We start from the raw sequence: 23,629 nt of genomic DNA, 5'->3' as shown, positions 1-23,629 counted from the left end.
AAAGAAAATGAAGATCTTAATCCGAGGACTTTTTGCCCACTTTTCCTTTTTTCCACCCTTTGATTGGAAGATAACTATCGCTAAAATGAAGATGGGGGGGGTGCGGGGAAGAAGAGGCAAACTTTTCATGTCATTATCTGCCTCATGTCAGTGCCGTGATGTTGACACAAAGGCTTTTTTATGTGGCCTGTCAATGGGGTTAGGAGGGAGAGAGGGGAAGAAGAGGGGAGAGATACTCATCAGTGCATGATGAATGCCCGTAAAGCTCCCCCCCTGCCACAGCATGGATGGATAAAGAGGGGGAAAGACTTTGACACATGTGTCTTTTCTCTCTAAATACTGCTTTTAATCTACATAATGTTCTTGATTTACACCTCTGTAACTTGTGTTTACGCAACTGCGCCGGAGAAAGAGACGGGGAGAAGGGGAGGCAAATAGAGAAGGAGGATTCTTCTGTCATGGTATCATATGGCTGGTCCTCCATATTTAATGAGACAAAGGTCAATGTATTCACTTGCTCTTTCACACGGGAGGCACCCCAATCATGCCAAAGTTAACTTGTTCAAACAAAGCGCCCTCCCACCCAGATATGCCATTTGTATGCGCTGGTTTGAGAGAGCGAGCGAGAGAGAGGCGGTTTCATTCCAGAGGAATTCGGCTCTGACAGAGTAAGACAGCTGTCGCCCTCCGCTCACAAAAAAAATCGCAGCACCATCCAACCTTTCAGCAAATAAACTTTTGTTTTCTCCAGCGAAGAATGTGATTGTCGGTGACACACACTTTAGTGTGTGCTAATTCAAAACCATTTGATTTAAGGAAAATGAAAAGCCCTTTTTTCCATGTTTTCCTCAGCAGCCTGCTGATGATATTTTCATATGGCTCAGTCAAGATGCTTCATTTCTTTCCCCCCCTAACAAGTACATTTAATACCATACAAGACCCCATTATCTCATTTAAAGTGATGACACCTTTCCAGTCAGCTGAAAGACGTCATATTGATGCATTTAAAATATTAATATTCAAACTCTCAGCCTCCCCCAGTACGACAGCCTTCTGTTGGGGAAAGATAAATATTATGTTTTAATTATAAAAACATAAAACAGAAAATGAAGAGACTGATGAAAAAGCGCGGCCCTGCCAAGGAGGCTTGTATGCAAAGGTAAGCAATGTTTTGGCAAAGACACGGAATTAAAATCTGGTATAGTGCATGCGGCTTACGCTCTCTCTCTCTCTCTCTCTCTCTATCTCTCTCCCTCCATTTCTTTTTCTCTTTCTCCAAGCAGTACATAGCTTGCCGTTGTCTCCATAACCAAGCGGGGAATCCTAACAGGATCATTAAGACATAAAACAGACTGATAAATGTTTCATAAGGACTGCCCGTTGATAGCCTCACAGGGGTACGGTGAGCACAGAGAGACGACACTCACCGAAGCTCTTTCATATACACTTCGGAATACAATTGGAATTTTAAATATAGTGGAGGGAGAAAAAGAAGCAATGCTAATTCTCACTATGGGTAATATTTACAAATTGAGAGAAAGAGAGAGGGGGGGAACCAAGAGAAGGCGAGCGAGGGTATAACAAGGGAAAAAGGGAAAAAAGTGAGCATGCGAAACAGAGAAATCAAATGAGCTGCTGCTAAGGGGAAATAAATTGCCCTTTTATTGTTCAAGCGTGCACAAAAATACTAAGTCTACATTTATCTAAGAAACGTCAATCAACAGAGCACACTGACAATTAGCACGTTGAATAGAACTTTTATCATTTAAAGACACCAGAGTCCTGACCCACTGTACTGAAATAAAGCAGTATAATAACATTTTCCTCACACACCATGACATTTTTTTTCCTTTTAATTGTTTCACTTCAAAAAAAAAAAAAAGAGAGAGAGATGACAGATTTAAAGTAGTGAATGCTCTCCTGCAAAATATGCATGGCAAGATTGAATGCAATGTTTAAATAAAACAAACACTTGAAAAAAAAGAAAGCGATGCATGATGGGTGAGAGGGCAGAGGGCGCGAACTGCAATGAAGGTGAATGATAGGAATAAACATTGACATAATTCTTACGAGGTCTACAGTTCCTAATTAGCACATGAGAGAGTAATGTAGTCTGTCCTCATTTTAAAGATTTGGAAGAGCAAAAGAGAAAATTAAAGAAAAGGAAGAGAGGAGGAGGAGAGAGAGAGAATGTGACAGCGATGCTGTTAATGATAAGTATTACTTCTATTGTCTCATAAAAGTCATTCCATGTCATTTTAGGGCTTGGATGGACTGAATGATGACTTCGTTGAAACATGTGGACATTTAGAAACACAAATAGGATCTGCCTTTGACAACTCGAACATAGCTAAATGTTAATGAAAGTCATTTCTCCTTTCTCTAAACATGTATATTGATTGAAAAGTAAAGCAATAAGCATCTGCATGCCACAGGTCAGAAATCATGAACAGGTCTTGGTCTCTGTGGATAGTCGTGCATTTTGCATAGCAGTTTAGGTTATTTCGACTTTAATTACACCACAATTACATTGTACAGCAAGTCTGCATATGTAATTACTCCAATTTGTAATTGTGTAATTAGATGAATATCCATGCTTTATAACCTAAGGCATCCATTGGCAAATCCAATTTCAATTTGTATGGAGCAAGTGTTTCGCCCAAAACGGCGGCAAGCTGTAAAGACCTGGGGATATACTGATAATCCTTGCCATGTTAAAATGCTCTTCCTCTTAACAATATTTAGACATGGGGGATTCTCAACTGGAGGAAAAAGACAAGGCAGGTTTGAAGCCTTGAGCAACAGAGATCTGGGAGTGCACAAAAAGCGATGTTCATGAAGACAAAATGCTTTAGCAAGAGAGCAGTACTTGACAAATGTGCAATGGAATTTTGAATCAAACACAGGGGAGGAGTCTCATCCTAAACAGGCTTTTCATGGGAGTCACACAAGGCCCCATTTAAAGAGATTTTACACTGGGTGTGCACCAAAAATGATGGTAATTAAATAAAAAAAAATACATTAAATAAATAAATAAATAAACAGAAAACATAGGCTTCAGCTTTTTTAATACTATTTTTTACAAAACAATTTCATTTTTTCTTGTTTAAATGAAGTGAGTTTTTCAGTCAAAAGTTTTATTTGAATACGCCATTGCAGTTTTATAATAAACAACCCAGACTCATTCTGAAAATGTACCGCAATATACATTTCTGGAGAGCGCCAAATACATCCCAGCTACATTTTTTGCAGTTTTTGTTTTCGCGAATCCAAGGAGGCCGGAGGCGGAGTGAGTGCCATTCGCGCCTGCAGTTCTCACATAAATCCACCACAGGCCACTGTCGACTGACTGACTGAATGACTGACCGATCGACTGACCCACCCTACCTCCTCCCTAAATCCAACCAATAGTGTTTTGAAAAGCACCGATTGACCCACGCACCCACATCCCTAAAACAACAGACAGTTTTAAAAAGCAATCCAGAAAAAAGAAAAGCCCCCGCCAGATTTTACCACGCTTTTAGATTTGACTACATTCTCACCATTATTTACTTGTTTATTTCATTTTTTGGCTTCTGTTTTTGTCTTACCCACTTTCTAGAACCGTTCTTCACCAGATTTAAACCCCATTGTTGTGGTAAACTCCTCTTTGCATACATGGCAAGCTACTGGACAAACTGGCAACAGCAGGAAAGCTGTCTATATGGAGGTATGCGCAGCTGGTAAGCACGAAAAGGAATAGCGTCATATCGTAGCATTCATTTTAAAGACTAAATGCAGCCACATATATATATATATATATATATATATATATATATATATATATATATATATATATATATATATATATATATATATATATATATACATATATATATTGTGTTTTAAAGAAACATTTTAATCCCATACATTTTTGTAGAATTTAATGAAATAATACACTGAAATAATAAAATAAAACAATATATAATTTACATGAAGCATAATACGTAGTGCTCTGTCTTACAGTGTATGCTTCTGTTAAAGACTTCCTTTCTCTCTCTTCCTCTCTCTCTCTCTCTCTCTCAGCTGTCACTCAAAGTCTCACAATAATGAATTCAGAAACACTATCAGGAATGAGCCCCCCTTGTTTATGAAGCCCAATTCAGACTGCGGAATCTGAAATAACAATAGATCCCCTCCTCAGTCAAGCCAATCTTGTAATGGTAATAAGAAATAAAAAGGGAATGGGGGAAAATGTAATAAACTAAAAAAAGAGAGAAGGAAAGAGGTGGAAGAGATGTACAGAGGAAGGAAATTCTATTGCACAAGAAGCATATTTAAGGTTGATTATTGAAAGGAGAGGAGAAAGGCCTTTAGAGGACATTTCTGAGGCAACTTTTTTTCTCCGTTTTATCTGTCTCTCTCTGTGTTTAAACAAGTGCAGTGTCAAAGACAAAAGCGATTGTGTCGACCTTCTTTCACAGTTGAGATGTTATTGTTGATTACTGTAATTCAAGTTTAACTCAAAATTGCAGTGGGTAGGTGGTTTAGAGGTTGGGTGAGCTTGTTGAAGGGAGACAGCAGATGAATCTGCCGTACATTAAAGACAGGGTAAAGAAAGAAAAAAGTAACTAAAATCGGCACATGATAAAGGAAGTCTGTTCTCTTTGGGTTAGAGGAACGTGTGAGATATTAAAAGTAAAACAGAGGTATGACATGCCACATCCTGTTGCATACTACATAAACATACACCCTTTTTCTAACCCCCAATATAAAAAAAAACACACGTACGCATATATATATATATATGAAGACAGGCCATGACATGTACATTCTAGTTTGCATCGTTCCTATTTAAACACGAATGTAAATAGGAACATCTTGATTAAAAAAATGACTTTTCTTCACTTTAGACAAATACGAGGCTAATAAAGATGTTCTGCATTAAACATTAAAGCAGCCGTAGGCAAACAGACAGTGCAACACTTCCGTCCCTGTACTATATCACACCTTTAGCTTGTAAGGGTTTGTTGAATACATGTTTTGTGTCATGGCCTGAAATCGCAGCCCCTTGAGCATGTGCATGCATACTTTTAAATAAGTATGTCAGAGAATCTGCCAAACTGCCTGCCCCTCACTATGCCATCATTCCCCCATAAACTCATACCCCTCCCTGTGGCTGCAAGCTAAGAGACCTGAAGGTCAATCTCAAGACAAGAGGGGGGGCTGGCATGATGCCTGCTGCACAGTGAGAGCTCCCTGCCCGCTCCAACTGAGCTGTGCACCAATGTGGGATTTCAGCTGGTGATCACACTTTACCTTGACACTATACCTAACACTCAGGGAGAAGAAAGAGAGCAAGTTTGATAGATGGAGTATATATATACATATATATGTTGAACTCACAATTGAAGTCAGAATTATTAGCCCGCCTGTTTATTTTTTTCCCCAATGTCTGTTTAACAGAGAGACGATTTCTTTTAACACATTTATAAACATAATAGTTTTAATAACTCATTTCTAATAACTGGTATATTTTTTCTTTGCCATAATGACAGTAAATAATATTTAGATATACAGCTTAAAGTGACATTTAAAGGCTTAACTAGGTTAACTAGACAGGGTAGGGTAATAGGGTAAACAATCCAAAAAATATATAGCTTAAAGGGGCTAATAATTTTGTCCTTAAAATGGTGTTTAAAAAAATTTAAACTTTTAGTGCAGCCAAAATAAAACAAATACGACTTTCTCTAGAAGAAAAAATATTATCAGACATACTGTGACTAAAATGTTCTTGCTCTGTATTTTGGAAAATTAATTATTTAAAAAAATAAATAAAAATCAAAGGGGTTAATAATTCTGAATTCAACTGTACAATACAAATTTTAAAAAAGAGGAAAAATCAAGAGAAGCAAAAATTGGAAAAATCTATTTGAAAATGCTGTTGGTTGTGATTTATTTTTGCAATATGCTTGCATTTAATTGTATTATCTTTAAATTTTTAAATATGTTGGATGACTAAAATATTATTTGAATGAATAAATCTTTTTTGTTTAAATGCACTAAAATACATTGCCTATATTCTCTGAGAAATTGATAAAAACGTATTTATTTTCAAATGCGGTGTACTCCTATATAGATATATCTCTTCAAACATATACAAACCTTATCAATCATCTATAATTTTTCTATACCACAACATACCAATTATTTCCCAGAGATTGGTTGCGGCTGGAAGGGAATCCGCTGCATAAAACCTGCTGGATAAGTTGGTGGGTCATTCCGCTGTGGCGACCCCGGATAAATAAAGGGACTAAGCCGACAAGAAAATGAATGAATGAACATACCAATTCCTATACCATTTTTCTATAGTGGTGTGACATCACTGATTTAAAACAACTGTTAATAATTTAGCATGTGACAAAAATATATAGCGTGAGAGAGATTTGTCTTCATTTTTAGACATTTATCTTCATACAGTGCTGTTTCTTATATATTCATTTACGAACAAAAAATAATAATCTTTATGCTGTGTTGGTTTTGTTGTAGATTGTCAATAAATAGGGTTGTCATAACAAAGCACAACAAAAGTTAAGAATTGTAAAGTAGTTCTAAAAAAATTACATATGTAAAAACTTAACAGGTGCATGCAGGTTTCACAGGAGGCTTCAGTTTCATGGTCTTGAATGGTGTGATAATTAATAATATTCAATGGAACTGTTGATTTAACATTAGCATGTAGTGTTAAACTAGAAGACAGAGCTTTCAGTGACAAAATGTATCAAAATCCTGTGGTTTTAGAAAGGTACAGGTGAAATATGTGTTTCCATTTACTGAAATACCCAATGTTAACTTAGTATTTATTAATTATTTTATGATTTTCTTTTTAATTCATAAGAGCTGTAATTTATTGATCTATGCTTGAGACAGTCTTGCTACAAGGACAGTTTTGAGATTTGGCTCAAAAAAGTAACAACATTTTTTAAAAGAAATAATAATAAATACATTTAAATAAATAAATAAATAAATAAATAAATAAATAAATAAATAAATAAATAATAATAATAATAATAATAATAATAATAATAATAATAATAATAATAATAATAATAATAATAATAATAATAAAACAGCAATCATTTACTATAACAAGAGGGCCATGGCACAAAGCATTGTTGAACCATTTAAAGCATTTTGAATGATGGCAATAAATGCAATGTCATGTTAACAACACATATGTATATCCTATTTTATTTTATTTTTATTCTTTTTTGTTCAAGTTACAAAGTTCAAAAGCTGTAAACAGATTATAGGTGCACTTCTCAGGCTTCCTAATACTTCATCTGGGAGTGGGGCATGAAATAAGTCAGGCTTAATAATCATGTGAGAGGGGGGAAAAAACATAGGTTTTTTTTTTGAGCCAAATATGTAAAACAATATGTGTGGCATGAATGTAACACTGCCCACACCTGAGAAACACACACCATACCTACAGTGAAGAATGGTAGCGGTAGCATCATGCTGTGAAACTGCTGTGGGCACTGAGTGTCTTGTTAAAATGTAAGGAAAAGAGGATGGGCTACGATACTGGGAAATTCTGCAAGGGAACCTGTTTCAGCATGCTAAAAGTCCTTGGGAGAGAGTTAGTCTTTCAGCAAGATGAAAAGACCCAAAACATTAATTCAAAGTATGCTGTAATTTCAAAATAAAACATATTTTTTTCCATTACATGCATTACATAGAGAAAGAGAGAGAGAGAGAGAGAAAACAAAAGAGCATGCAGATAGTAAGATGGTAAAGGAGGGAGAGAGAAAATTAAGTAATGGTGACACTGGCAAAACATCACATAACCAATTTCTCAGATTTGCGTTTATTAAAACTGCTCTACTTATGTACAATAAAAGCCACGAGAGTGCCAACGAATCAGTAAATAATTGTATTTCCATTCGCTGTCCCATGATTCAGTTAGCGCTTAACATATTTTTTATTATTAAACGCTAATCACTTTAATTCCAAATACCCTGCCAATCTAACAAAAGCTTGAGAAGAGTTTGTAAAATGCCATGAGCTAAATCTCAAAGTAGTAGTAAGAGAGATGCAAACGAAAGAAAACTTCCTGCATTAAAATTCGCCGGATAATTACTTCCGTAACATACCCTCCTTTCTGTTGAGGAGTGTTTAGGTTTAATAGTCTCTGTAAAGAAAATAGGTTTTATCTTCTTCTCATTTTCATTAATTCCTAATTGGGGTGGGGGTTGTCTGTTATTATTCCTTAGATTAAAATAAACATCGCCCATTGCATGTTCAAACTCATCTCACTACACGAGGGTGATAAGGACTGGGAATAAATAAACAATTTCTTCTTTGCTGTTGAAATTAAGTTGCTTAGAGCCTTAAGCTAAGCCACATTTTTCCCCTTTTTGATGACTTAAAAGCACATTTTACCCAGCAAATGAAGTTCATTTTTTTGACCTGCTTTATATGTATATCTTTAATTAGTGTCTTGTTTAGCTTAAGCTAACTGATTATCACATAGACGTGACCTAATTAACAGCCAGGCTGCTGAACAGTGGTGTACCACCCCAAGGAATGAGAAAGTTACCTTTAAAACTTCTGTAATCATTAGCTGCAGCTTCACTTAATCCCACTAAACATACATTTTATCTCACAAGCTCTGAGTTCCTCTGCTGGGGAGGGTTTGTTGTCCCTTTCTCTAACAGCAGGATGTTTTAATCACTCGTAACATGTCTGTGCATCCATATAGGATATCCATTGTGAGAACGTGCTATTATTATTTGATATTACTATTTTTTATTTAGTTATATTCATACTTAATGGATGCCAAAGGATAACCAAAGTATGAAAACCTCATTAATAGTATTTGTTTTATATTAAACACGCTATAAATTAAGGTGGCTATTTGAACAGCAGTTGTCAGACCAATGCACAGAATGTGCTGCTAAGATTTACGCTGACATTGCTGCACTGCTATTGCATTTCATTACCTACTCGGCGCCTAACAACAACATAACAATAACCCATTTTATATCAACTGAAAGAAGCAACTGTTGAGAATATCAAAGCGCAAAAGCAGTCATTTCCTTTTCACTAGTTTTAGTGGTGGTTTACTGCATTAGCTGTAATTCGCTAACTATTGACTGGTAACTTTCAAAGCTTTCACTGTAACGTATACATGACAAAAAGCTATTTCTGTGAGGTGTGAAAGCAGGTGCCTCATCTTTTCTTGGCAGAATTAACTAGCATGCTTATGCCATATACGTATTTGAACTTCTTGGTTTTGACATCTCACCAATTTACCTCCTAAGCGTTCTTCCTCAGTTGTCTTTTCCCACTGTGAAGTTGCACGCTTAGGGCTGTAATTCCCTTACTTTAAAGCTTTGATTAGCTAATTGCTATTTAAATGTATTGATTTAATAGAGCTTCAAGATCACATCCCATAAAAGTCTTATTTATAATCTATTTCTTTTCCTATGACAGAGAATTGACTTTTGAATTTCACTTTTTCTTTTATATTCAATAAAGATCTTTGCACACTGAAACCTGAAATGTCCATATGCATTTTTTTTCACAATCATATGCAAAAAATTTGTCAGAAAAACAAACCTTGCACACCGAGTTCGATGTGTATTAATCAATCCATTACGAGAAAACGCAAAACATTTCGGAGTCAGTTTGAGCAGTGATACGTTCTCCTCTCTTCTCCAGAGTAGAAACAGAAAGAGGAATAGGCTGCATTTTGTGTTCGTCCAATAGAGAGGAAAGAGAGTTCAGTTTATTATTAAAGAGCTGCGGAGGATTATCCCAAAGTTTATTTCAGGAAATCAGTGAAATTTTGATACATTGCTTGTGATACTTCACACATTCATGTAACAATTGTAAACAATTCCTATTGTAAGACTGGCATATTATATGACATTTTAATAGATGGTGGCCGCATTAACGTATCGAAGCAACAGACCAAAATCGGTCCATGCTTTCTATTATATATATATATATATATATATATATATATATATATATATATATATATATATATATATATAGAATTGCTTTTTGTTTGTATGGTGGCTCTGAACTGTCAAAACTCCTCTTAAATTATTTTTTCGGATACGAAAAGCGGAAAAAAAATTACCCCGGTTTGATTTTTTTATGACGAACGAATATTTCGGAGACAGTGTTAGTACAATTCACACAACCTGAGGTTCAATTAATTTTTTTATGTGCGAAAATTACGTACAAAAATTTTGGATTTAGTGTGCAATAACCTTAACACTAGTTTAAGGACCAATTGTCATTTTCATTCCCTCTTTTTGGCTTAGTTCCTTTATTAATCAGGGCTTGCCACAGCGGAATGAATCACCAACTTATCCAGCATATGTTTCACGCAGTGGATGCCCTTCCAGCTGCAACCCATCACTGGGAAACACCCATACACTCTCTTTCACACACATACAGTACGGACAATTTAGCTTATCTAATTCACCTATAGTGCATGTCTTTAAACTGTGGGGGAAACCAGAACCCGGAGGAAACCTACACGAACACAGGGAGAACACACAAACTCCACACAGAAATGCCAACTGACCCAACGAAGGCTCGAGACAGCAACCTTCTTGCTGTGAGGCGACAGCGCTACCCACTGCGCCGCCCAATTCTCATTTTAAACAAGTTTTTTTTTGTACTTATTAAGTAAATATTCTGCAAAATCTAATTCTACATTGATAACCTATCCAATACTTAAACCTAATTACTACCCTAATAACTATTTATAATCAGCAAATTAAAAGTTTATTGATGCAAAAGTTAGATAATGGTTTGTAAAAAGAGAATCGTACCTTAAAATAAATTCTTACTGTTGTAAGTAGGTTTAATTTGCAGTCACATAAATCAAATGATAACTTCCCTACCTGAGGATGGAGAGGAAGGGTGGGGACTGTCATCCTGCACACTGCCTGTCTGGGAGTGTCCGCCTCCAGCACCACTTTCCTCTGTCACATTGGAGGAGCCTGGGGTAGTCGATCGGCTAATGGACTGAGATTCAGGGTCGCTAGCTGAGCCACGCCGTTCATCTAGAATGTGCTGGGAGCTGTCTTCTAGGGTTCGGCGATCCTTGTTGTGCACTCGAGAGTGGACCACCATTTGATGGTAGGTTCTGAAGACTCTGCCACAGTCAGGACACTCAGTTGCTTTCTCCTTTAGGCTGGCTAGGCTGTACTCAAGCCCTTGGCCCAGGCCTAGACCACCATGGTGAGGCAAGAACTCACGGTGACTATCAAAGGTTAAACCTTCATCTTTCAAGGGCATCATGCCTCCACTTGTCTTCACTCCATGAAGCACATCAGGATGTTGCTTCTGCTTGGAACCATCATTAGAGCCTAAGGTTGGGTGGTCAGGCTTGTCTTTACCAAAGGGAACAATCCCAGCTGCATTGGCAAGTTCATCTTCTTGTCCATGCACACCATGGTGCTGCTCTTTTGGCATGAAGGAGCGCTCCATTGCCATTCCACGTGCCATGATTTGCCAGGCTTGATAACTGTTTAGGGGGTCCATTTCTGCTACCTTAGCTGCAGCTTGCAAGCGCTCCATACAGCTAGACTTCAGAGGGGGCACTAGGTTCAGGCAACCTAAAAGTGATCGCTTTTCATTTTCCCCTAAGCCATGGCCCATGCTGGCCATTGGACTTAGGAGCTTTCCAAGCATCTCCTTCTCCTTCATAGCAATACCGGCTTTGGCCAGCATCTGGTGCTGCTGTTCAGCCAGGCCTTGTTTGTCGGGTGTGAGGAAACCACTTTGCAAACAAGAAATATAACGTGAATACAGGTTTGCATGAGCTTCTTGAGCAAGGCTGCTCATGCTGTTCACGGCGTGTCCTTCATCATCAGCTCCTCCACCAACAGGAGGCTTGCTCTTGATGGCCAGCTTGTTGAGATGCACCTTCATGTGATTCTTCAGGAACCAGGGCTCCTTGAAACGACGTCCACAGATCTGGCAGCAATGTTCAAAGGAGTCCTTGTGTTTCCGCATGTGGCCTTTCAGAAACCAAGCTTGACTAAAAACCTGGCCACAAACCTCACAGCGGAATTCATTGCTGGGTTTCTCTCCATTGCCAGCTCCTGTGCCCTGTCCCTGGGCTGATTCAGCGGTGATATGTGTTTTCTCCACATGGCTGATCAGGTCCTCCTCCTGTGAAGCAGCAAATTCACACAGGGTACATTTGTAGGGTTTGTGGAGAATGCGAATGTGGCGGTCTAGCTCCTCGCGCTTCTTAAATTTACCCTTGCAAAAAGTGCACCGGTATCCTTGGGCTGGATTGAGGGCTTGCTCATCTTGCAGGTTGTTAGAAGCAGGCTTAGGTGAGGCAGACGGCTGGGTCAGTCCCTCAGGTGAGTTACCAATACTGGTTGGAGTGAGCAGGCCACAGGCAGAGCCAGGCTGTTGTTGGCTATGAGTCTGGATACCCAAGTGGGGTGGAAGAGGTTGAGGTGGCTGCAGCAAGCTGTTCCTCATTTGCTTATCACGTAGAATGGCTCTCTCTTCAAGTTCATGAAGAAGCCTATTTTCCTCACGTACACGACCACGGCCCTTACCAAGATTTCCCAGCTTATGGGTGCGGAGGTGGATTTTCAGATTACCCTTCTGAGCAGCTCGGTGGTCACAATATGGACATTTGAAAGGCTTCTCTCCAGTGTGTGTACGCATATGAAGTGACAGAATGCTGTTGAAGCGGAATCGCTTGCCACAAAGAGGACAGGGATATTTGCGGTTCTTGCGAGCATCATCTTCAATATCATTCATCTGAGACATGATTCCTAAATTCTGTCCATTGAGAAATTGTTGCAAATCAACACGGCCATTGAGACCACTCAAGGCGCCCACATCCATGTCACGATTGAGCTGGTTGGCCAGTAAGGCCATCTGGCTGCTGATTGGCTGACTAGCTAAGGCAGCATGGGTTTTCTCATCCAGTGGGGTTGCTGCCTTTTCCTCTGGGATCTGCTGGCGACTCTGTAGTTCAGGAAAGGCATGACCCAGCTGAGCAGTCAGCTGATGCAGTTTCTGACTGATTGGATAGCGGCCGTTAAGTACTGCGTTGCTAAGATGGGTGTCAGCATCTGAGACCACCGAGGATACACCAAGGCACAAACTAGAGTCCTCCATCCTAGAAGACAAAAGACACAGAAACAGGTACTGAGTACACTATTCAAAGGCAGGCAGTCAACAAACACCTCCTTATAGCCCTAAGGCACCACTAATACACTTATTGTATTATCACTGTGCACAATCAACAGGAAACACTGTACAGTACACAAATGAAAGTAAAATGATACATGAAACATCAAGTACACGGTAACAGATATCAACAATGGAAGTAAACGTGCAATGGTTTGGACAGAACAGGTTGCAGCACACATCTTAACATAGCTATTGTCTAAAAGCTATTCCTGAAGAACACCCACTCTGCTATCAGATTTCATGTAAAATAAAGACCTTTCTCTTAGAATTTTTGAGATACTGTATAGTGTGGTGAAGGTCATATTTCCAAGTTAAACAGCAACACAGCGTCAAGTCTGTCTTAGACATTAGCACAAACACAAAGCTTTTTCATTTCTTCTGAGGTGGGGGTAGGTACAGAAACAAAACAGATGAAATACTATTTTGTGAGGATCTGCATCTCAGATTATATACAGCATTGTCTGGCAAAAGAAATCACACCATACGGCAGTTAATTCAGTTCATTCTTGAGTACCCCTTTGTGTGTCAGCAATCTGAGTATGGTGTGAGGAAATGGTTAACAACGATGACTGCACTTCAGTGACAAGTGTGAAGAAAAAAAAAAGAGTGAGTTCATCTCCCTCTGATTTATGAAGTACTACATGTACTCTCACACTTGGGGAGAGAAGCTGCAACTCTCAGAACTTTTTCTCAAACAGTAACACAATTTTGGAGGCAATAATTACCCAGTAAACACGGCAAGGCGCCGCATAATTAAGCTACTTGGTCCCATCCTATCAGAATCCCTCCAATTACACGCCTTAATGAAACGGAGCAATGGTATTGTCATGAAGCCGCCGCAATACTACAATTATGATATTAACAATAGCACTTAAAACCAAGGGGTTACTCCAGTAAACACAAGCCCTTATCTCACTGCTGCGACACTTGTCTTGGCGTAATTTTCCATTAAGAGGCACATTACGTTTGATGCAAATCATTCAGTGTTCACCTTCTTTTTTCTCCCCCTCTCTCTGTTCTCTCACTCTCGTATGGCTTCCGATGAGAAGAAAACAACAGTTGGCGTTATTGAAAGGGTTCCCAAAGTATCAGAGGCTTCCCAGTTATTTAAAATGGCCACAGAGTGGCCCAATGAACTGTCAGACTAAAACGAATAAATGAGCAGTGCCTGTTGTCATCTGGATTGCTAGTGCTTATTTAGCATGCTGCTCACCTTCTTAAGGAAGGATAATGATGTTGCTGCATTCCCCTGCAACTGACAGGGTCAAGCTTCAGAAACAATAAAGTGAGTTTTGCTTTGGTCAACAAAATATTGTATAATATCTCATTAAGCTGATTAGTATGCTGCCTGGTAACAGTGGCTATGCGCTTTAACACACGATTATGAACGTGAAATAAATGCACTGTGGTCATTTTAACAAAAGACAATGGCAAAAACAGGTGTTCAGCAAACTGTCTCTAGAATGATGGAGACAAGAGCTTTGCCTTTTTTCTGAATTATTTGGAAACACAAGCTGGTTTGTGTCTATTACACCCTCATTGCCTGAGGAAAAGTAAAGTGTTCTGAACTGGGGAACTCACACCCTTTGGTCATTAATAAACCTTTTTAAATGGTGCAGATTGACCCAGTTTGCTTATTAGAGAGAGACTACCTAATGACTCAGCACCTGAAATCTATGGGATGCTGACACATTATAATTCACTTTTCTCATTGCACTATGAAAGGTTCTGTACATATTTTTTTGCATGACCCAATGCACAAAATAACCCAATAACTGAAAAAACCTTACGAATAAATGATTTCTTTGTTGACAAGCATCAGCTATTCCAACAGCCATTTCGAGGAACCTATTGGTCTGATACAAAAAAGTGCACAAATACACAAAGACCAACCAGACAAACACACACACACACACACATACAGTCTACAGTGGAAGGCAGTGGGCTTGCAGCACATATTTGCTGATGCTCTCATAAGAACTCTAATAAGGGCCGCCTGTTCTTTAGCTATTTGCTCTTCCTACGCCATGTCGGTTGCAGTCTTATCTCTCCAACATGAATAAAAAACACTGAGGCCACTTCCAGTCACTGCTAAACACACTGTGGGCTGTTGCTGAATGCCAGTCCTCTTTTGTCCAGAGCTATAACTCCGAGGAATTTAAAAGAAAAAAAAAATGCTGGAATCTGGACGGGAACAATGCACTGTAGGTGTATTATGTATTTAAAGACTGGGTGTGTTATAAACACACTCACGCGTGTAGGCACGTGCGCTGCAAATTATACATGGCTAAGCAGTTCTTTGAGGATTTTTGATATTCAGCAAAATGTAATACAGGAGTAAATGCAAGACAAATATAAATCACAGACGCTTCGCTCTGCTTGGTCATCTAATTAAAGCAACGGTCTTCAGACAAAGGCCCAAAAATGCTGGGTGATGTTTGGGTTCAGCGTGATGCCTTCTGACTTCGGACTTTCTTTCGCTAGCGAGTTGTTGAAATTGCTTTTGTCGACATCCTGGCAGAAATCAGACGAGGCCTTTTTTGAATCTGGCTAGCATGCCTTCTGCAATGGAAATCTATGATTTAAGCGAGGCATGATGAGCAGTTGCTCATTTGGAGAGATAACTGCTTGCCCTTTTCTTCAATTTGATTTCCTTCTTTATCTTTACCATATAACAAAGGCAGATAGACAAAGGAACAATGTGAAATGAACTGACGAATTCAGTTTGTTTTTGAACATAGCCTTGCCTGACGACTGTATGCAAATTAAGTGCATTAATATGCCTTCCTTGCTCCCAAGTCATTTCATTTTTTTTTCTGATTAAAAAGGACATTTCATATGGTTAAAGAGGTGTCACACACACACACAAATACTGCAGAGGCAGACAAAGTATTAAGTTAATACGTGAACGCAGATGCCTGACATACAAACCCCCGTAAACAATAACACACACAGTCTGCAGTATTTTAAAGAGCATCTATAAATAAATAAAGAAATGAATACATTAATAAATAAATGTGATACTGGGAATACTTTAAGGGAGGCATCACAACGGAACAATTATCAGTAAAGTGCATATTTTCCACAGTATAATTAGCAGAAACTCCAAGCCAAAAGCCTTATCTCAGACGAAACAAAGTCATTAAAATCTTAATACATCTGCTCTTAAACATCACCACGCTTAATGCGTATCTGAAAATGCCTCCGAACCAAAACTTGCAGAGCGGCAAACACATTTTGCAAGACGTTTTGTCAAAAAAATGCATACAGTTTGATTTAAATTCAGATGAAAGATGTGCAAAGAAAGAAAGAAGCACTCTGTCCTGCATTATTTCCATTTGACGCTTTATTTTCAACGATAGCTAGAACCCTATTTTAAACAACCCACTTCAAAAATCAGCAGCACATTTAAAGATTCAGCATTTCCTCAGCAACGCATGCATTTGTAGGATGCCTTGCAAAGTTCCACCGCCTATCTTTTCTCTGTTAGAAATGCTAATGTCTCACCTATTTGGATCAGTGCCATTGAGTCGTGGCCCACAGCATGTAGGCCTGACAGCAAACACGGTGGTGGCTCCTTGTCCCAGACCCCGTCCCTCGTCTTCCCCCTCCTCTCTCTCTCTCTCCAGGCTGGGGCAGCTGGGTTAGCCAGGAGCTAGACGAAACGATCGAGTCTCAGTGGCCTGATACTACCTGTCACACGTAGCGTAACAGCAGCAGCGTGCTCTAATTAACGCGTGCACCACCGCCGTGTCTCTTGAAAAGCCACTGAGACTTCCTTTAGTGCACTGTCACACAGGGCCCAGTGGCATGCAGCTTTACAGTCTGTGGTTAATACTCAGCCTTTCAAGCAACATGGCAAAACAACCGGATTTATGTCTTATCTTTACCTCACTTTACATCACGTTTTGTTCCATTTTGCAAGCTCTGCAAACCACATCTTAATTCGAGGGTGCAACTGCCACCATCATCAGACTACTGTCCTGCTTTATGCTTATCTTAAGTTTGTCAAGCAGAGCTCTTGTTTTAACACCACTCATTGTGTGATTTATGCCTTAGCATTACATCTTAAGCATATAACAGGATGTCATTATGAGAATAACACAGAAACCCTTTGTGGCAAGTGCGATGCAATTGGCATGCGTGATGCACCAATGTTAAACAAAGGTGTATCTAAGATATTTGATCTGATTGTGGTTTCTGCAGTATAAGCACTGCAGAGTGCATGAATTTGTTCTGCATTATCTGTCATTTCGCCTTTTAGGAGGGCCACGCTCTGATTTGGGGACGTCAAGGTGAACGGCCTATGTAGCAACAAAATATTACATTAAACTTGAGGTAGCTGCGAGCGCTCATGTCCTTGAGCTGGTTCTCTAGTGGCTTCTCGCAAATCAACATGGAGGGCAGAATCAAGGTTCCGTATAAAACACACATACACACCCACACAACACGCAAGTCAACTTCAGCCTTGAACAGACCCTGAACAAAGAGTTTTTAAGAGTACAACTAACCTCAAAGAGGACATAAAACCCATCTAATCCTTAAATGTTCTAGATTACACAGCATGTTGGAGCTCTAAATCAAATAACACAGAGCAGATCTGGCTCTTTCGGGCTTTGCGTCTTGATGTAACATAATTTTGCTGTCCTTCTGCATCCTTGTTTGGGAAAAGTATGTGTACATTTACTGAAAGCGGCTGGTTTCAAGGGAGGAAAAGAAATAAGGGGGGGGGGGGGGGGGGGGGGAGAAAAAAAGTCAAAGTGTTCGCAAGTTGAAATGAAAATAAAAATATAGATTGGAAGACCATTAGCCGCTCTGTTATTGTGAAGCTCTATCGACCAAAATCCATTGACTAATTACTATGCAGTAGCTGATTAATTAATTATGGAAGAGGTCATCGCTATTGATAAATCAATCATTATTTACAGAAAGTGCAAAAGTCAGTTTTATTTCCTCTGAATCATTAGCGGCCCCAGCATAAAACAAAAAAAGGAATGAACTGTTTGGTGCTTGAAAATGGCTGCCATATGTTGCATATTTAATGGAAAGAAACAGCGCCGCATGCTACGCACTTATGGGAATACGGCCAGAAACGTACAATAACAAAATCATAAACCGATAGCGATAGTTAAAAACCACTGCTCGCTTATCAGTGAGGTCCGATCTGTCCTGCTCGCTCTCATTCTCTGCTCGTGTTTAGTCTGTTGCAGGTGGTCTTCAGAATAGTTCTAATTAATCCAATAAAACGTGGCTTGTTTTTCTTCCTCCCGATGCTCTTTGACTGAACTGGATTATTAGTGGCTGTAATGAGGCATTAAGCAAAGGTTCTCAGCACAAGACCGAAACTGAATCAAACAGAAGAAACGCACGCAGCCTGAAAGGACAAACTTGTTCTCGCTGCATGTTGCAGGTTGTTTTGTGTGTGTGTGTGTTTTTTTTTCTTCTTGTTTTAGTTTTTTTGTATTTGTGGTTAGACAGTAAGTGACCTAATTAAAGCTAGTTCATGAGTTGCGAAGCCACCACAGGCGAATAGTTACAGTTACAAATACACCCAGGCTGCACTGCCTTCCTCTATATACACAGCTTCTTCTGTTAGCTCAACCCGCAAAACTCTCTCTGATGGTGCCTGTCTCATACAATATGTTATTGAGAGCGTCTTAAGAGAACATTTCAACAGGTAGTTCAGCTTTCAGCTCATCTCTACAGATCAGTAAGAGCCCACGAAAGGATGAGCAGGGAGAAAAATGCTGCTCCTTTTATCCTGTGTGTCTGACAGGCTTGTTGGGATGCCAGGGGAGGGAAGATCAGTGGGAGACCAAAGAATTCCCACAGTTCATTGTCCTGGCCTGCTGCATCCTCATCCTCATCATCATCCAGAGCCGGCCTAGAGCTCAAAGCCTTCCTTTATGTTAAACATTTGCAGCATTATCCCGAAGACCAGCAGATGTGCTCGATGTGTGTGTGTACGCGCGTGTGAGAGAGGTACAATGGTAGTCACAGCATGTCGAGCCTCCTGCCTGTAGATCTCAGACTGTGAGAATGGAAAAAAGATGGATAACTGTGAGCATTTGTTAAACCGCAGAGGTGGGTTAGAGGGGGTCTGTGCATGAAAAGTGGGATAGTTACAAAGAAAAGCGCTACAGTGTTCACCTCGCTCGCAAACAAAGAAAGACGTGAAGTCAAGTGACCGGCATTGAAGGCTAAAATAGCATAAAACATACTTTGATAAAGGTCAATGCGTGACCATTCATTTCTAAAACTTTCCCTTGTGGTTTCCACCTACAACTATGTAGAAATTACAATTGTGCATGAATTGACAGGCAATTAAAAGTGAAAAACAATAATTTAACCCAGTCTAATCTGTAAGGTCTTATTAGAAACAGGGATGTGCCTTACACTGGTATATCAAAGTCCATACAGAAATCTGATATATGACCATATATATATAGGTATAGCTGATACATTTGAACATTTATGTACATATTTGTAGTTTCATTAGTTGGAAATTATAAATAAATGCCAATGACACCTGATAAATGATAAATGACACCTCTACAATCATTACATGGCAAACGTCATGAATATGAATGAGATTTTGTGCACGCTTATGACAACTGTCATTAGGTGTCATTAGTTATTTAATTTTTAATGCAAAGAAAATATTGTTTGAAATGTCTTTTGTAATGACAACTTGACATAATCAAGTACATGACGATCTGCCGATGTCTGTCACGACAACTTTATCAAGACAACATAACTTGTTGTGATAGTTCATAAAGATGACTGTCATAAAGGCATTATAATTGTGCCATGAATTGTATTTCAGTGCCATTAATACTATTATTGACCTCAACTACAGTTTCAAATTGAATTTGTCATTAATATGTCATTTATGACACTATTAAGAAATCATAGACCATTTCAATGTGGTAATGTTATTGGCCCATGAACATTTCCTGCTTGTTATCAAACTATTTCATAACTGTAACAAGAGGCAATTCAATTATAACTTAATGTTAAAGCAGCTATCATAACATTATTTATCAATATGTGGCTCTTTTTGGACTTTCGGAAGCTATAGAAATTAAAAATGTAAAAAAGGAAACATGCTGGGACCACTGTTTTGGTTTACAACCCTCAGAATGATTTAGACACTTTTAATGAGAAATTGTATTTACAAATTCAGTTTGTTCAACTAAAACAGTGATCGGAAAAATATTCATGATAATTATAATGGCCTCATGACACTATGTTTATGACAGATTTATGACAAGCTATGTTGTCTTGATAGTCAAGTTGTCATAACAAAGGCATCTCAAACCCTGTTATTCTTGCATTTAAAATGACATAAGTGAGTGATAATGACAGTTGTCATAACCATGCAAAAAATCTTACTTCATACCTTATTTGCAATGTATTACATTATGATTATAATGGTTTTGCAAAGGTGTGAGATTTGCTTTCAAATGCCACTAAGTGCTTAGCAATCCACACTAATAATATAACATGTATTTTTGATGTATTTACAGTTAAATCCCAATGGAGCAATACAATGTATTTTTGGTTATTGCAATACTGGTGTTGTGCTCCAGGATAACATATGACACATATTTTATATTTGTGAAATCCAAACTAACTTGTATGCCATACAGTTTATATCATTTTCATATATTGCCATATACCAGATTTCTATAGGAGGACAGCCTATAAGAGCTGTGCAGGTAAACCTCAGTTCACTGGTCTCCACAGGCACTCAAGTAGCCAACACTTTCCTCCAGTGGTCTTGACTGTACTTATTAGTTTGCCTGTACCCCCATGATGGAAAAACTGATTGAAATCCCTCTAGGATTGGGGCAAGTAGAACCACAGGTGTTAAACTGGAGCTGTGACTACGATGGGAATGAGTTTTACACTAGCTAGTAAGAGCTATGCATATATAACTCACTTCTCTACTTTTATTATTGATAGACACTAGATGCTGGGCCTTTAGTGTCCTTGTTAGTATGTCTTTCCTCCAAGACGGAAATGCTGGTCATCTCACATTACTTGTAAAAGTGCACAATATACTGACACTGAGCAGAAGAAACTATTGTTTTTTGGGGGGTTTGTTTGTTTTATGTGCCACAACACTATTCTGGTAGGTTGATAATATTCAGATTTAACCACTGAAGACACATGGTCTGTTTTGGGTATGTTTTTTATTCCTTTCTGGACAAGTCTGCAGATTTCACCTAAAATATCTTCATTTGTGTTCCGAAGATGAACAAATGTCTCAGGTGTTTTGGAGCGACATGAGGGTGAGTAATTAATAACATAGTTTCCATTTTTGTGTGAACTCACTCTTCAAGAGGCACATTAGTAGATAACGCTAGAGGCTGCAGTCTTTAGCGTTCTTTTTAGTGCTGTCCAGTTTAAGCTGTCTATGCACTGATTTGCAGTTAAGATATGATGAGAGAATGGTTTCTTCCTGATGTTCTTTTGCATGCCTATGGCTCTTCCCTCTGAACATTTCTTTACTCTATATCTTGTCCTCACATTGACTGTAGGTCACCACAGATGCAAATTCCAGTCAAAACACAATTCACAATGCAGAGTTGCAGACAGGCCCAGATATTTAGCATTCTAAATATCTCATGGCCATAGGCCACGCAGCAACACTTTTCTCAAATCGCGTCTTTGAAAATGCACATTAAGAAATTGTCACTCAAATGAATGAGCAATGATTTGCCTCCAGTTACAGTCATTTGTCTGTAATTTCAGCAACAATGCTGGCTACTAAAAATTGTGGCTAAATTGTGGTGTGTGTACCCAAAGCTAGCTTGTGATCAGACCAGCCATCATGCATGACTACACCTCAGCACAAAAAAAAACACAAAAAAAAAAAACACAATGAACAGTTTGGATGGGCAAAAGGGCCATCATCCAAGCCTTACATCATTTTTCTTCTTGCTCAGGACAGCAACTCTGGAACAATACAGTCAGTTACTACCAAAAATCATTAATTTATAAATAAAATGCTTCATTTCTCCACCAAAATTGCCAATGCTGTATTAAAAGGCACCTATGATGAAACTTATCTTTTGTAAGCTGTTTGGACAGAACTGTTTGCAGTTATAGTGTGTCCACAGTCATATTGGAGTGATAGAACCACAATGAGTCTCTTTCTAAAAATTTCCTGATGTTAAAATAGGATCCAAACCCCTCTCATTTTGAGGCTGACTGCAACGTGACATAGAAATGCTTTTTTCCCACCCACCGAATTGATTGACAGCCGAGTATTAACATGTCCTCTAAAAAAGATCTGTTCAGCGCTCTGGGATCATCAATCAACATCAAATGTGATCAAGAATGAGCTTTACAAGTTTAAAACATTTGTAATGTTTGTAATGAATTGCAGCGATTTTACTGTCTTTATCACCACAACCGCACGTCAGTAAAATTATAAAAGAAGACACGTCAATCCCAATTTGTGGACATTAAATCATGCTTATTTTGTACATTAACATAACAGATATCCATACAGCGGTGGATATTAAAGTGTATCCTGTCACATTTGCCGTGCAGAAACTGTGCAAAGTTAAAAACGCACGCTGCATGTGAGCTTTGTAACGACATTGTGTGTGAATCATCATTGTATAAAGGCTTGAATTAACGCAACAGCAAATACATCAAATAATCATTGGGAAAGTTCTCACTGTGGTATTTCTAACAAACGTTTTGTGAGATCTGCTTCCTTCATGTCTGTCACTGTGCTGTTTATCTGATGCAGCTGAAACTGAGACACACTCTGACAGGCACTAGGGAACGGTGGGTGGGGAGAACCAGCATTAAAGGCACAGGCTACAAAAACAGCTACAATGTGTTCAGAGCAGAAAATTCTAATATTCTAAAAGCTATAATAAATAATCTGATGGGTGTTTTGAGCTGAAACTTTACAGACACACTCTGAAGACATAAAAGACATATCTTAAATCTGAAAAAAATAGGTGCCCTTTAAGCTCTCAGCTTCTGCATTGCCCCCATGACATTCCAAACTGGCATTATTTCAGTGGAACACAACTGAAGATCTGTATAATGAAAGTCAATAGGGTCCAAAACTACACCGCCGCCTATTGACTTTCACAATGTGTACAAAAAACAGACAATTTCAGTAGATCATTTTTTACCTTCTGCGTTAGAAAATAAAAAGCCCTCATTTGTAGCTGAACTATCCCTTTAAGGACACCAAAGAGGGCCTGACTAAATGTGATATGAAGCTGTATCACAATCACTTATTTGACTGTCTGAAGGTGACAGTCTGTTTTTTCGCGACACCCTCTCTACCTCTCAGCCGCGGCGAACAAAGATTACCTTTGTGGAAAACTTAAATGTCAATGTAACCCCCAAATAAGTGAAT

The 23,629-nt window shown here is 38.7% G+C and overlaps 1 protein-coding gene and 1 long non-coding RNA gene across 28 annotated transcripts in view; one reads left to right on the top strand and one right to left on the bottom strand.

Moving 5' to 3' along the window:
* The window catches only part of znf536 (zinc finger protein 536), a 497,364-nt gene that overhangs the window by 140,622 nt on the left and 333,113 nt on the right, over window positions 1–23,629 (bottom strand). For 25 of the 27 annotated variants that reach the window (XM_087261688.1, XM_087261685.1, XM_087261694.1 and 22 more), the window contains one exon: window positions 10,908–13,159. In XM_087261688.1, coding sequence (XP_087117814.1) covers window positions 10,908–13,159 — 2,252 coding nt within the window. Of the gene's footprint in view, window positions 1–10,907; window positions 13,160–16,740; window positions 17,082–23,629 lie in introns of those variants that run through there. The other 2 variants (XM_087261697.1, XM_087261710.1) reach the window with 1 other exon arrangement.
* Window positions 18,694–22,123, top strand: LOC147843168 (uncharacterized). Its single transcript, XR_015496141.1, has 2 exons — window positions 18,694–19,993; window positions 20,586–22,123. It is a non-coding gene; the product is annotated as an uncharacterized LOC147843168 (long non-coding RNA).

The sequence above is a fragment of the Danio rerio genome, chromosome 7 (assembly GCF_052040795.2).
Source record: "Danio rerio strain M-AB ecotype USA chromosome 7, GRCz13ab, whole genome shotgun sequence".
Lineage (NCBI taxonomy): Eukaryota > Metazoa > Chordata > Actinopteri > Cypriniformes > Danionidae > Danio > Danio rerio.
This window is presented reverse-complemented; position numbering and strand designations above follow the sequence as displayed.